Genomic DNA, 12,305 nt, shown 5'->3' with positions numbered 1-12,305 from the left:
GCTATTTAATGATGATGATCGTATATACCATACATAACCAAACAAATATGTAAACTTAGGTTTTTTTTTTTTTCGTACTATAAATATCTCTGGCTTGTGTAATTCCTTTGAAAAGAAATTAAACCTTACGTAAAGAACTTCAAATAAATATAATTTATGAAAATTCTTTTCAGAGTTAATTTTGTTTTGCAAACCTGTGTTTTTTTTTTTAAATTAGTTAATGACTGGATCAACTTGTTTCTGTATAGGAGTGAGAGTTAATTATTTTTGTAGAGTTTAGTATTTGGCATGTTTTATTGTATGCATGAATGTGATTGCTGATGTGTAGAGACAATATGATATGGTGAATTGTGATAAAACCTAAATAACACCACAAAACATGTCAGAACAACATGTAACACTGAAATGCAAGTTACACCATTTAGCACCAAAATGTAACTAAAAACATGAAATCAATCAGCAGTTTGACAAATCTTAGCTAAAAATAAAAATTTTATTATGGTAAATTAGTTATAAGTACATAATTTATTTAGCATGAATTTTTTACCAAAATGTATGTATAATCTATATATACATGGATTAGAAAAAAAATAAGATTATCATTGTTTGATCTTGCATCTCTTTTTAGGAACATGTTTTGTCATTACTGGTCAGCACATTTTTCAAACACACAAAAATGTACTGGTTTATTTATATATTTTTTTTCACTAGTTCTGTTTGAAGCATGCTTTGTAGGAACTAATGATTTTATGCTATTTTAAAAGGTGACTATTTTGTTGAAATAAGTACTAAGAGATATTTTAGATTCATATTTGTTGAATAATACACTTATCTTTATGACTAAAGGCACCGTATAAAAATAAAAACAATAACACCGAAATCTCATGTTTTGAAAACACAATTGAGCTAAAAATAAAACCATAAAATCTCGTCCCTACTGATGGCTCGAGATCGGAACAATTCGCGGATTCATCTCAACACAGGTTAAAAATTCAGACACACGTGCCTTTAAGCTGCTTTTGCTATTGGCTCACTGTTTGTCTGGACGACTCTGGGCTGACGAGAAACCCTCAGCCAAATCAAGTACCGAACCACGGGCAAAACCGGTTGAGACGACTCGCAATTCAGCGGCCAGCGAGCTGGCGTTATTATGGCCCCGAGAACGCGGTAAATGGCGTGGTCTGCCCCTGGAGGTCGTTTGGGAAGCCGCGAATTGTTCCCGGGTCCCGTGCCGACGGGCGTGCCGTCAAGTTGGCAGCGCTGCCGTTGCCCGGCCGCGACGTCGAGCTCTGTTCTGCGTGTGTTGCAGTGGTCGCACTCGCTGGAGAAGCCCAGCACGGGCAGCATATTCAACATCGCGTGGTCGAGCGACGGCACGCAGGTGGCCGGGGCCTGCGGGAACGGCCACGTCGTGTTCGCCCACATCGTAGAGAGGTGCGGAGCCACTCTCGCGAGCACTGCCTTCAGGAGCGTGCGCAGGATCTCATTTCGGTGGGGGGGGAGGGGATGGTACATATACACCTGCCGTTCCTCTCTCGTGCATACACCCCTGATTGACTTTGCGAGATATATGTACTTCAGAAAAAATAATTTTTGGCTCTAGAAACACTGCGATTTCGAGATCAAAACTCGTTTAATTTATTTTTTCCTCTTGTGTTCTGGAAATACGGAATTAGCCCACTGGAAACTATATACAGTCGTACTGAGCGTGATCTAAAATGTTTGTGTGCCATTGTGGTGAATTTGTTGCTGAACAGTTAATTTTACTACGGCACACATCTATTTCTGTTTCTGATAGTCAGGAGTAAGTTTTCCCCACTACTCTCTTTCTCTCTTCCTTCTCTCTTTTCCTTCTCTCTCTCTCTCTTCCTTCTCTCTCTCTCTCTCAAACACAGGTAAATTTCCTTGCGTAAGCCCTAATAATGGATAAAGTATCTGGTATGCTTGTTTTCATGTGTTGGCTAACTGTGAATGTCCGTACCTGCTGTGGTTTCATCTCATGCAGAGCCTGCTTACTTTTATACTGATGAGATGGAGTGTCCATGTACTTGCAGTGACCATTTTTGTGCCTGTTTTTAGTTTTGTATTATTCTTATTGTCCTTTGTTTTCTTTTTTTGTACCTGTCTGAATTTGTTGTGCCCACTGCTAAATCCATAGGCTGTTGGTGCATGTTACAATCACAAACTAAAATAAATAAATTTAAAAAAAAAAATAAAAACATCTTTCACACATCAGTGAAAGTTCCACTCGTCCGTCTGTTATGTCCGGCTGCCGCTGTGTCCCTAGCTTCCTCGCAGCCGGACTGTTGTGGGTTCTAGTACCGAGCGGAGTTCTAATTGCTAGCCGAATTTAAGGGGTAAGGTCACCCTAAAGAAGGAACTACAGCATTAAGTGTGCAGCCACTCATTTCCATTTGACTTCAACTTACACAGCTCTCACTAGACTTAAACAGGCTTACAAGCATAGGCGGAATTGGGGGAGCACGGGGGTACGTTTCCCCCCCTCCTTTTTTCCTGATGCTAAAAAAAATTGACAAGGAGTTTAATGCAGTCCTGCTAAAATTACGCTCATTACAACCCTTACACACCCCCCTCCCCAGAATAACCATTTTGCCCCCCCCTCTATAAAATTAAAAACCCTTGTATCCCCTAGAAAAACCCTTGTGCCCTCCAGAAAATTGCTTGTGCCGTCCAGAAAATTGCTTGTGCCCCCCAGAAAAATCCTTGTGCCCTAAAGTAATACCCTTGTCGCCCCCCAGCAAATTTCTGTGCCTCAAGAAAAACGCATGTGGTCCCCCTCAGAAAAACCCTTGTGCCCCTGAAAAAATCTTGGATCTGCCCTTGCTTACAAGCAACATATTGCGAGATCCCTACATCAAGTCCTCTGTGCTGCGTCACCAGCAGACCTTATCAGAGTTCAGCGTGCCACGTGCCAGGATCACCTCTATAGCCCGTCCCACTCTTAGATTGCAGTACACGGCTTATGGCGCGCGCTGTTGCCGAATCTTTAAAAAACATTACGAATATCAGGAGATGTGTGTCTTTGTAATTCGGATCGAACAAGAAGCATTTTAAGAAATCATATCGTAATTTATAATATTTTATACTATTACACTTATAAATTTGTAATAATGCCACTTTTATGTAAATTTCAAATAAAAACTACCTATTGTAGACGAAAATTTCTTATAGTTTTCTTTTATGTTCTAAAAATCCCATATATATCACATTTTCATGGGCCCGATAAATGCCGTATTTTTGGACAAGTCATGTCCAAAATGATAAATAAAATACTGTAATAGAAATTCTCGGTTGAGTAAGTTATGGGAAAAATCCAAACAATTGGGTCGAAATGGGGAAGATTTTTTGAAAAACAGAAAAATTACAACAACTCCCATAATATGAATAATATTGCATCCGTTTTAACGTATGATAACTCGGAGTACCTAATGCCAAAAAATGTTTTCTAAATAAATTTTTGATACGACCAGCCATAACTGCATGGGTTCGAAAAATATTTTCACCGGACAAAAAAAAACGTAACTGTCTTAGTAGACACCTTATCAAATCTGTTTAAATTGTTTGTAAATATCATAATTATTTTCCAAAACTTTGTCAAAAACAATGTTTGATAAGATGCTTGGTGTTGAGAAGGATAAAAAAATAATTCAAAATTTTGTACCATCATTGCAATTAAATTCCTTCGTATTTATTTGATACATTTTACATATTATGTTCAAGATTCGATTAAAATATATTTTGTAACAACCATTACTGCAAGGGGAAGAAAAAAATATAAGTTTAAGGATATAAAAATCCCGTTTTGTTCTAATGTAAAGAAATATAATCATCAAAATCTTCCTGCGCCTTTAGGCTGTGCCGATAAGGAATTTTTTTTAACTTTAACTTACAACAAGAATCTGTTCACACACATTTAATTCATAGGAATTTATACAATAAATCTAACGTTAACTTGATTAAGAAATTAATAACATCACATACCTTTTAATCACTATTGCTACCGCTGACCAATGTTGATACCCCTTCCATAAGAGTAGCACAGAGCTGACCAGAAGAATGGTATGCTTCCTTAATTGCATTGCACACACTCATATTTTTGGAAAAATACTCAAATACATTCAACACAATCTTGCGCTCCCTCCCACGTAGCCTACCGATATAATTTCTTTTCGGTGTTCTAACTTCCATATTTTATATGTACGTAATAAAAATAAATGTAGAAAATAAAATCACGTATGTTAATATATAATTTGTCAAAATTATAACTGTAACGAGTCACAGGACACAATGCGTTGCTTCGTCGCGAGACGCGATACTAACTGGCAGGCTGGTTTTCAGAAATGCATGTCTAAGGAAATACATGGTTGACTAAGGAAGCCATGTATTTGAAATTGCTTGCAGGACAGAACCCCACTTATCTAAACACACGACCCTGTTTCCTCTTACAACGGCAGCGAGAAACCTCTATTGCAGCGCGCTCTTGTACTGATAAGACACATCTTTAACAGCTATTTCCACTGAAACTGTAGAAGCAATTGAGATGGAGCTGCTTTTAAAAACTAATTCAATTCATTGTGAACATTTTTCACGCTTTCGTCCCCCATCTATCTTTAATAGAAAAAAAGTTTTCCGCTGGTCAACTTTTTGATGTGTCAGTTTGTAAGAAAATGCATTTCAATATATTAAAAAAAATTATTTAAGTGAAACCTGTATAGTTTTTGTCTTAACATTTGTTCGGTGGCGTCCTAAGGCATTAATTTATTAATAAAAAAAATCTGAATGAAATACACATGTAGGTGATTTTTTTTGGATGTGAAACATCTCGGAATACTTCAAAATAGTTTGCAGTGAATAAGTTATGTTTTTTAATTTTTTTGGACACTTAAAATATTGTTAAGTATTCAAAATAAGCATTGCCTGATGCGTATTTCGATGCTATACAATATGAAAAAAAGCTTGGTCCCAAAATTAAAATTTTAATTTCGTTTGATATTTGGCAACAACGCACGAAGAAACAAGGACAGCGCTAACGGCAATCGGCGTGTGTTACAGAGAGAGAGAGAGAATGCGCCCATTTACTTCCACACTGCAATCTAAGAGTGGGTTGCTCTTTAGAAGCTGCCACAATTCCAAGTACACACACGAAGATTCATCCGCTCATTTACACAGCGTGTTGAGTAAAGTGAATTTGTTTGCGCACACGGTCGCCGAAACATCCGTACTCTGACCTCTGCCGTCAACACATTTGCCCACAATTTCTGTACAAACATTTTCTACGCATCAGCAAGCCAACTGCGTACATGCCATCCGAGCAGTCTTTCTCTAGAGAAATTATAACAATAGAACATTCCTTTGAACTACATTTGCTCAAATTTCAAACTAAATTACACTAGACTTATTTAAAATAATTCCATGTTATTTCCATTAACTTCTAAAATAAAACAGTTAAACATTTAACATATCTCAATGATGTCATCAGTGGTTCCAAAAATCTTGTTCTCCACAGATCAGTCTGGATGTTGAAATGGCTGTCCCAGTGTGTCAGTACATTTTCTTCTCTTTTAATGAAAATAGGTAATAATTTTTTAAAACCTAAGATTCTATTTTTTTAATTTTTTCATGCTTTTAGTGAAGTATTCTAAAATCTAACTTTTTTTTATAATTATAAATGAAAACCCAATTACAGCCTCCAGCACATTCATCGTGACACATTCTATGTCAGCCTTGAGACATGCAGTTAAACATTGCTGTCCACCTCGAGATGTCACCCTTGACGTATCTACCTCGAAGTGTCAAACTTAACGTATTTCTGGCATGTGAGACGAGAGTGTCATGAAAGTTTGAAGAGCTTAAAAAGCTGCTAGTCATATTACACTTATGTCGCAGTTGCACGGATTCCACACACCTAGCTGTACTTATGCTGCTGTTGCATGGTATAGTTCAACCTGAGCCACACGCCGCCACGTGGAGCCCGCTCAAGGAATTGGGGGCTGACGACCTCTCTGTCTATACCATCAGCGACCTAATCTCCGTCCTTTTTCGCGCTAGAACAGTGGCGTAGCAAGCGGGTGGCAGGGATGGCCCCCGCCCGCCAGGGACGTTCGAGCAGGGGGGGGGGGGGGGGCCGCCGCCGCAACGGTTTCGCATTACTGAACACCCCCCTCCCCTCCCCCCTCTTTTAATCCAAGAGGGGGCGCCATTTTCAATTCTGCCACGTCACCGCGCCGGAAATGTTTCACAGACAATGTTTCACGGAAAACGTTGCATCAAAACCATTTGTTCCAAATAGTGGTATTTCTACGATACCACTTCATAAATACGTCACCATGTTTGCAATGTTCCAGCGTTATCGGCCGAAATACCTCGCGTGAGTGTAAGCCTCGTGCTGCTCGCCATCTGGTGGTGATCCTAACAAGAAAACAAGCAACATTGGCTGCTTTAATTTATTGTTCCTTGTTAAAAAGTTACACAATAAGATTCTAATTTATTTCTAATATATTTCTGTGTGCCCCTCAAAGGGTTAATCCAAGAGGGGGCGCCGTTTCCAATTCTGGCCAGTGGCGCCAGTCACCTCAGCTGCGTCACCGCGCTGGAAACATTTCACGAAAATGTTTCACGGGAAAAGTTGCGTTAAGAAAGTCGGCCTTTAAATTCTTGCTGCCGTCGCAGTGGAAGGAGCTCCGCTCGAGGGAACGGGGACGCCGGGGTTGCAGGCAGCTCCAGTGGAAGCGCCTGGAGGCGACCCAGACGGCTCCCGAGGCGGTGGAGCTCCGCGAGGTGGGCTCGGAGGGACGCGAGCAGCTCGAGTTCCCCGGGCGCGTCGTGAAGCTGGCCCTGGGGCACGGCCGGCTGGTGGTGGTCACCCCCTCGCAGTGCCTGGTGCACAGCGCCGCCAACTGGAGCACGCCGGCCGTCGTCGAGCTGCGGCAGTCGTCCGTGCGCCTGGTGCTGCTGGCTCCCAGGTGCGTGCCCCCCGACGTCTCGGAGAGGGGACCTCAGTGGCGTGGCCAGGATTCGTGTATGGGGGGTGTTAAGAAGCATGCCCCCCCCCCCTCCCGGGTATTAAAGCGGGGGGTGTCCAGGGGTCCTCCCCCTGGCAAAATTAGGATTTTAAGGTGTAAAATAGTGCTATTTTAGCAGTTTTCGGTACTTAAATTTAAATATTGTAATGGTAAAAAATTTTATTAATTTTAATATGAAATTTTATTTGAGTGATGAATAAGAAATTAATTAAAGATTTGGCGCTAAGAGGGGGGTTTGAACCTCTAAAACCCCCATCTGGCTACGCCCCTGGGTGACCTGCCAGCTGGGTGTCCACAAGGAAAAAAAAAAATATTTCGTACCAACTCCGGCAAGAAAAAAAGTACCAGATTTGAAAAAAAAAACGTACCAAATTCTAATTCGTTGCGGTTTTTAACAATTCAGGAAGTTATTATGACGTTGCAATGCTCGAACTTAAACAACACACCACACACACACATACATTCCATAGTTTTTAAAAATAATCACGCTTAAATAAAAAACATATTGGAGTTACTGTAGTATAATTATATTAAAGAAAAATGTACTAGATCTAGTACTAGACCACTAAAAAAGTTATAAAAGTACTAGATCTAGTAAGGAAGTACTAACTGAGGGCACCCTGCCTACCAGGGGCCGGAAAGATTCAGGAGACCTCCCCTGCTATATTTGAAAATAAACTCTTAATAAAACAACATTTTCAAGCCAGTGTGGAACTTTAATCACAGTTTTAATGCAGATATTTTTGGACATTGCATGAATCATTTAGAGAACGTTTCAATAACGGCGATCGTTATGCTAATTTATCTCAAGAAATGTTGATTTTAAAATTTTAATAAATTTATCTGTAATGCATAATAAAGAGTACCCTACATAATTGTGGCAGTTTGACAGGTCCGCGATCCTCGCATGCGTGCAAGCCACTGGGCCTGTAGGAACGTCTGATTGGTCACGGCTGAGGAACACGGAACCGTGGGTTTAAGCAGGCTGTTCCAAAAGTGGGGTGGGAGTCCCGGGCGACCTTGCATCAGAGTCCAGGACTGAGAGCGCATCTTCACTTCTGTGGCTGGCACTCCAGCACGATAACGGCAATAGCTTCTGGAATAAATTTGTGATAATGCGGTTATAAGCAAAAATTAAGTAAAAAAAAACATCAAAAAGCAACAAAATAACCCATTCATAACGAAAAAAGTGTCCTTTAATAGAAACGAAACATTTGCGAAAGTTAACAATTTCATAAACATTTAGTTCCGCATCGGTGTGAAATGACTAATTCTAAGCTCCGATCTGTTTATACTAGACAGAGACCAACCAGAACCTTTACTGACGTAGTCTTCCTCTTCTTGACAGAGTTTCTGGATACCGTGTTTAACAGATTGCTTCACATAATTAGAAATGTATATTAACACTTTCAGCGCAACTGAATGTAGAAAGGTTGTGTGGATTCGGATTTCTTGTTGATACTTCGTTTCTGCTGCACGTCGCTTTGGGGACGTTTCAAAATCCCGCTTTAGATATTTCTAATATTTCAAACGCAATTTTTAAAACGTAATCCCATTCAACCCTACTGGTATTCTATTATTATTTTCTTGATAGAAGAACATGCTATCTCAATAAACTTTTCTTTAGTTGCAAAATTTTGTACATTGCAAATTCGTGGGCTCATGATAATTACTAACTTGTCTTGCCTAGTGTTCGTATAACAGCTTTGTGAAAATTATCTAGGGATAATGAAAACTGGTGACACTTTGAGTGCAAAAATTTCTGATTCATTATACACCTACTTTACTGCTCATTTCAGTGAACTACAAAAATTTTTTGTGTGAAAAATCTTTTATAATTGTCTTGAGGCTTGCATGATTTTCTGTGAACATTACCGGGAATATATATTTATTTTCAATCTTAAGGACAGTTTGTGTGTGGCATTAAGAGGAATACCATCTAAATGTAGTAAGAAAGAAATGTTCTCATTTTGTCTGAAAATGTTTTTGATAGCATGTAATCTCAGGTTATCGATACTTGGATTTTTAGACAGCTGTGCGTAAATGATAGTCATTGCTCTTTGTTGAGATAATTCGCAGTATTGTAGTTGATGTACTAGTTATATTATTGTACTTTGTTTCCCTCCCGCCCACTCCCAGCTCTAGCACTCCACTTTCCAAACAGCAAAAGATACAAAATGAACACATTGTGTGGTGCCTAAAGCATTTTCAGAAAACAGCATTCTCACTGTCATTATGTAATTAAAGTGTAAATTGTGCATTCAAACCGTCGTTTCACTTGAAAAACCTGTTTTACTCCGGAAATTTCTTTGTATCCAACAGAATAGAAAAACTAAGGGAAATCATAAGAATACAGAAAACGTAATATGTTTACTACGCAAGGTTCAGATGTCATTGTAGTTTTGAAGGTTCCGTCGCATTAAGCCTTTACGTGGGTGTGTGTGCTCCTTGATAAGGCTAATCTGTATCTGCCAAACATGTCCACTGATGACGTTACAGTTACGTATATGTGCACTGGTTCAAATTCTTCTAGATGTTTAACAACTCACTGTAAAATAAAATAACTATTTTGAACTTTCAGTTGGTTTTTCTAATAATTGTCAACTTGGAAATTGGAGTCGGAGTTAAACATTTCCATAAAATTGGATTTTTGTAATTTTAGATTCTTTGAAATTTATTTTCACAAATTTTTTTATTAAAAGTATCCTTTCAATTTTAGTGATCAGCATGTGATAATCGGTGCTGATGATTGGTCGCATCCGATGAACTAGACCAGGGGTCGGCAGACCGCAGCTCTGTTCACGGGATTTCACGGCTCTACGGCTCACTGCGCTGCCGCAGTGCCGAACAAAACCAAACGGGCCCAATCACGAGCCATGTCCCTCGACCCGCGCGCTGAACCTACCACCGTATACTCACCCAGCTAAATTTTTTTTTTATTTTAATAATTAAAATAATTAAAAATAATTTAGCTTTTTTTTTTTATCAGTAGAGCTTCACTTTTATGTGTGTGTTTTTTTTCTTCTAAGTAGCCTTTATTTTTTAAAACTGTATGTTGAATATTTGTGAATAAAACATTATGATTTTTATTTATTTCTTTCATCCTCTTAAAAAGCCCGTGCAGATACAGAGAAAATACATTTTGCAGCTTGTTAAAAAAAATTGGAGAATCTGTTTAACATCTGGTCCATCTCGGTGGGAAGACTGCCGAACCCTGCAGCAACACACCTAGTCTAACCTAACCTAGTCTAACCTAACCTAGTCTAACCTAACCTAAAATTGGAGAATCTGTTTACCTGACATCCTGGAGTGGCCCATCTCGGTGGGAAGACTCCCGAACCCTGCAGCAACACACCTAGTCTAACCTAAACTAGTCTAACCTAACCTAAAATTGGAGAATCTGTTTAACATCTGGTCCATATCTGTGGGAAGACTGCCGAACCCTGCAGCAACACACCTAGTCTAACCTAACCTAGTCTAACCTAACCTAGTCTAACCTAACCTAGTCTAACCTAACCTAGTCTAACCTAACCTAGTCTAACCTAACCTAAAATTGGAGAATCTGTTTACCTGACGTCCTGGAGTGGCCCATCTCGGCGGGAGGTCCGCCGAACCCTGCGCAGCGTGCAGCGACACGGGAGAGTGTGCCGTGTGTCGCAGGCACTTCCTGCTGGTGGACAGTGCCGGGCTGGCGCTCTACAGCTACGAGGGCCGGCTGCTGGCGTCGCCCCGCTGGGCCGGCATGCAGCCCGACGCCCTCACCGGCGCCACCGTCAGCCTCAGCAACGACACCATCGCCGTGCGGGACCAGCTGGACGACAAGTGTGCGTGGCGTTCCCCTCGCTCCTTTCCCCGTGGACCTCTTGTCTCACGTACCAGGGGGGACACGAAAAAAAAAAATTGGTTGTCTGTAAAGTCGGTTTACGGACGATAGTTTAACGTGACAACGTCATAACAAAACGTTGACGAAATGATCGTATAGTTTCTTATGAATAAAATTGAATCATTTTTATTGAATTATCACTTTTTTGTATGGATACAAAGAAGGAGTGAAATTAAATCTACAATTTAATTGATGAATCCACTTTCATTTGCACTCATTAATTCAAATATGTTTATTACTTTAACGAAGAGAATATTTTGACTATAACTTTTATACATGTTTGCTATTTAACTTCTTCCAATCTGTGTTACTCTGTTAAGGATGGGACGATGATAGGAAAAGTAGGAAACGAATGGGAGTGTTTCAAGTTTAATGTGCCTCGGAAAATGTCAAATCGATGGTTGTTCCAATCGAGTGGAAGAGAGGTAGATGTGGCGCAAGCGTAAAATGAGCGTAATGGGACAAAGAGTAATGGGACAATGTGCATAACGGGACAATGAGTCATCCTTTTTCATGCGTGCAGCCGGCGTTCATCGATTTATTAGACACTGTCACGTCAAAAAAAAACGGAATTTTTTTCTCATTATAAATTTATTTATTACCTTTTCTTTTTACAAAATTCCTTCGGTCAGCTTCAAAGTACTCGCCATTAGATGCAGTAAGCACCTCTGGAACTCTTCAACTTTGATATATCCTCCAGTGCCCTTTTTTTTTACTGCCTCCATGTCATCAAAACACTTTCGTTTTAGATTTTTCTTCGTTCTCAGGAACAGGAAAAAGTCGCACAAGGCTAGGTCTGGTGAATATATAGAGTGGGGAACAATAGACCACATCTGAGAAGCCAATAAAATAGTGGTTCACTCGTAAGGCCGTGCACTTGGGGACGTTGTCGTGATGAAGGAACCGGTCAACTAATCGCCAAAGTTCCAGGTGTTTCCTCCGCACATCCTCTCGCAAACGTCTTAAAAATTTCCAAATAAAAGTGCTCGTTAAAACAGTCTGGCCAGGGGGAACCAATTCCCGGTGCACATTTCCACGAACATCAAAAAAGACAATCATCGTCGTCTTTAACATTTGACCTCACTTTTTTTTTTTTTTTTTTTTTTCTGGGGGAGTTGGAAGTCTTCTGGCTTGACGCTTGTTTAGTCTCTGGGTCATACCCGTAACAACAACTCTCATCACCTGTAACGACTTTGGTCAAAAAATTTCGATCACTTTCAATCTCTTTTTTCAAGTCCTTTAATTTACATTGTAAATTATTACATTTATTATTTAATAAATAACTAAAAAAATTTGTTATTACTTTACTGTATGAAATAATTTAACTTAATTTAATTTTTTTTTTAATTTGTTTGAATTTTTATTTTACCAACCGTATT

At 39.6% G+C, this 12,305-nt stretch overlaps 1 protein-coding gene across 4 annotated transcripts in view; it reads left to right on the top strand.

Annotated features, from left to right (window-relative positions):
- Positions 1 to 12,305, top strand: part of LOC134539033 (intraflagellar transport protein 80 homolog) — a 39,827-nt gene that overhangs the window by 14,704 nt on the left and 12,818 nt on the right. For all 4 annotated transcript variants that reach the window (XM_063380710.1, XM_063380708.1, XM_063380707.1 and 1 more), the window contains exons 7-9: positions 1,310 to 1,434; positions 6,735 to 6,983; positions 10,704 to 10,867. In XM_063380710.1, coding sequence (XP_063236780.1) covers positions 1,310 to 1,434; positions 6,735 to 6,983; positions 10,704 to 10,867 — 538 coding nt within the window. The remainder of the gene's footprint in view (positions 1 to 1,309; positions 1,435 to 6,734; positions 6,984 to 10,703; positions 10,868 to 12,305) is intronic.

The sequence above is a fragment of the Bacillus rossius genome, chromosome 14, assembly GCF_032445375.1.
Source record: "Bacillus rossius redtenbacheri isolate Brsri chromosome 14, Brsri_v3, whole genome shotgun sequence".
In the NCBI taxonomy this organism is placed as follows: Eukaryota; Metazoa; Arthropoda; class Insecta; order Phasmatodea; family Bacillidae; genus Bacillus; species Bacillus rossius.
The sequence above is the reverse complement of the archived record's forward strand: the minus strand, read 5'-3'. Positions and strand labels throughout refer to the sequence as shown.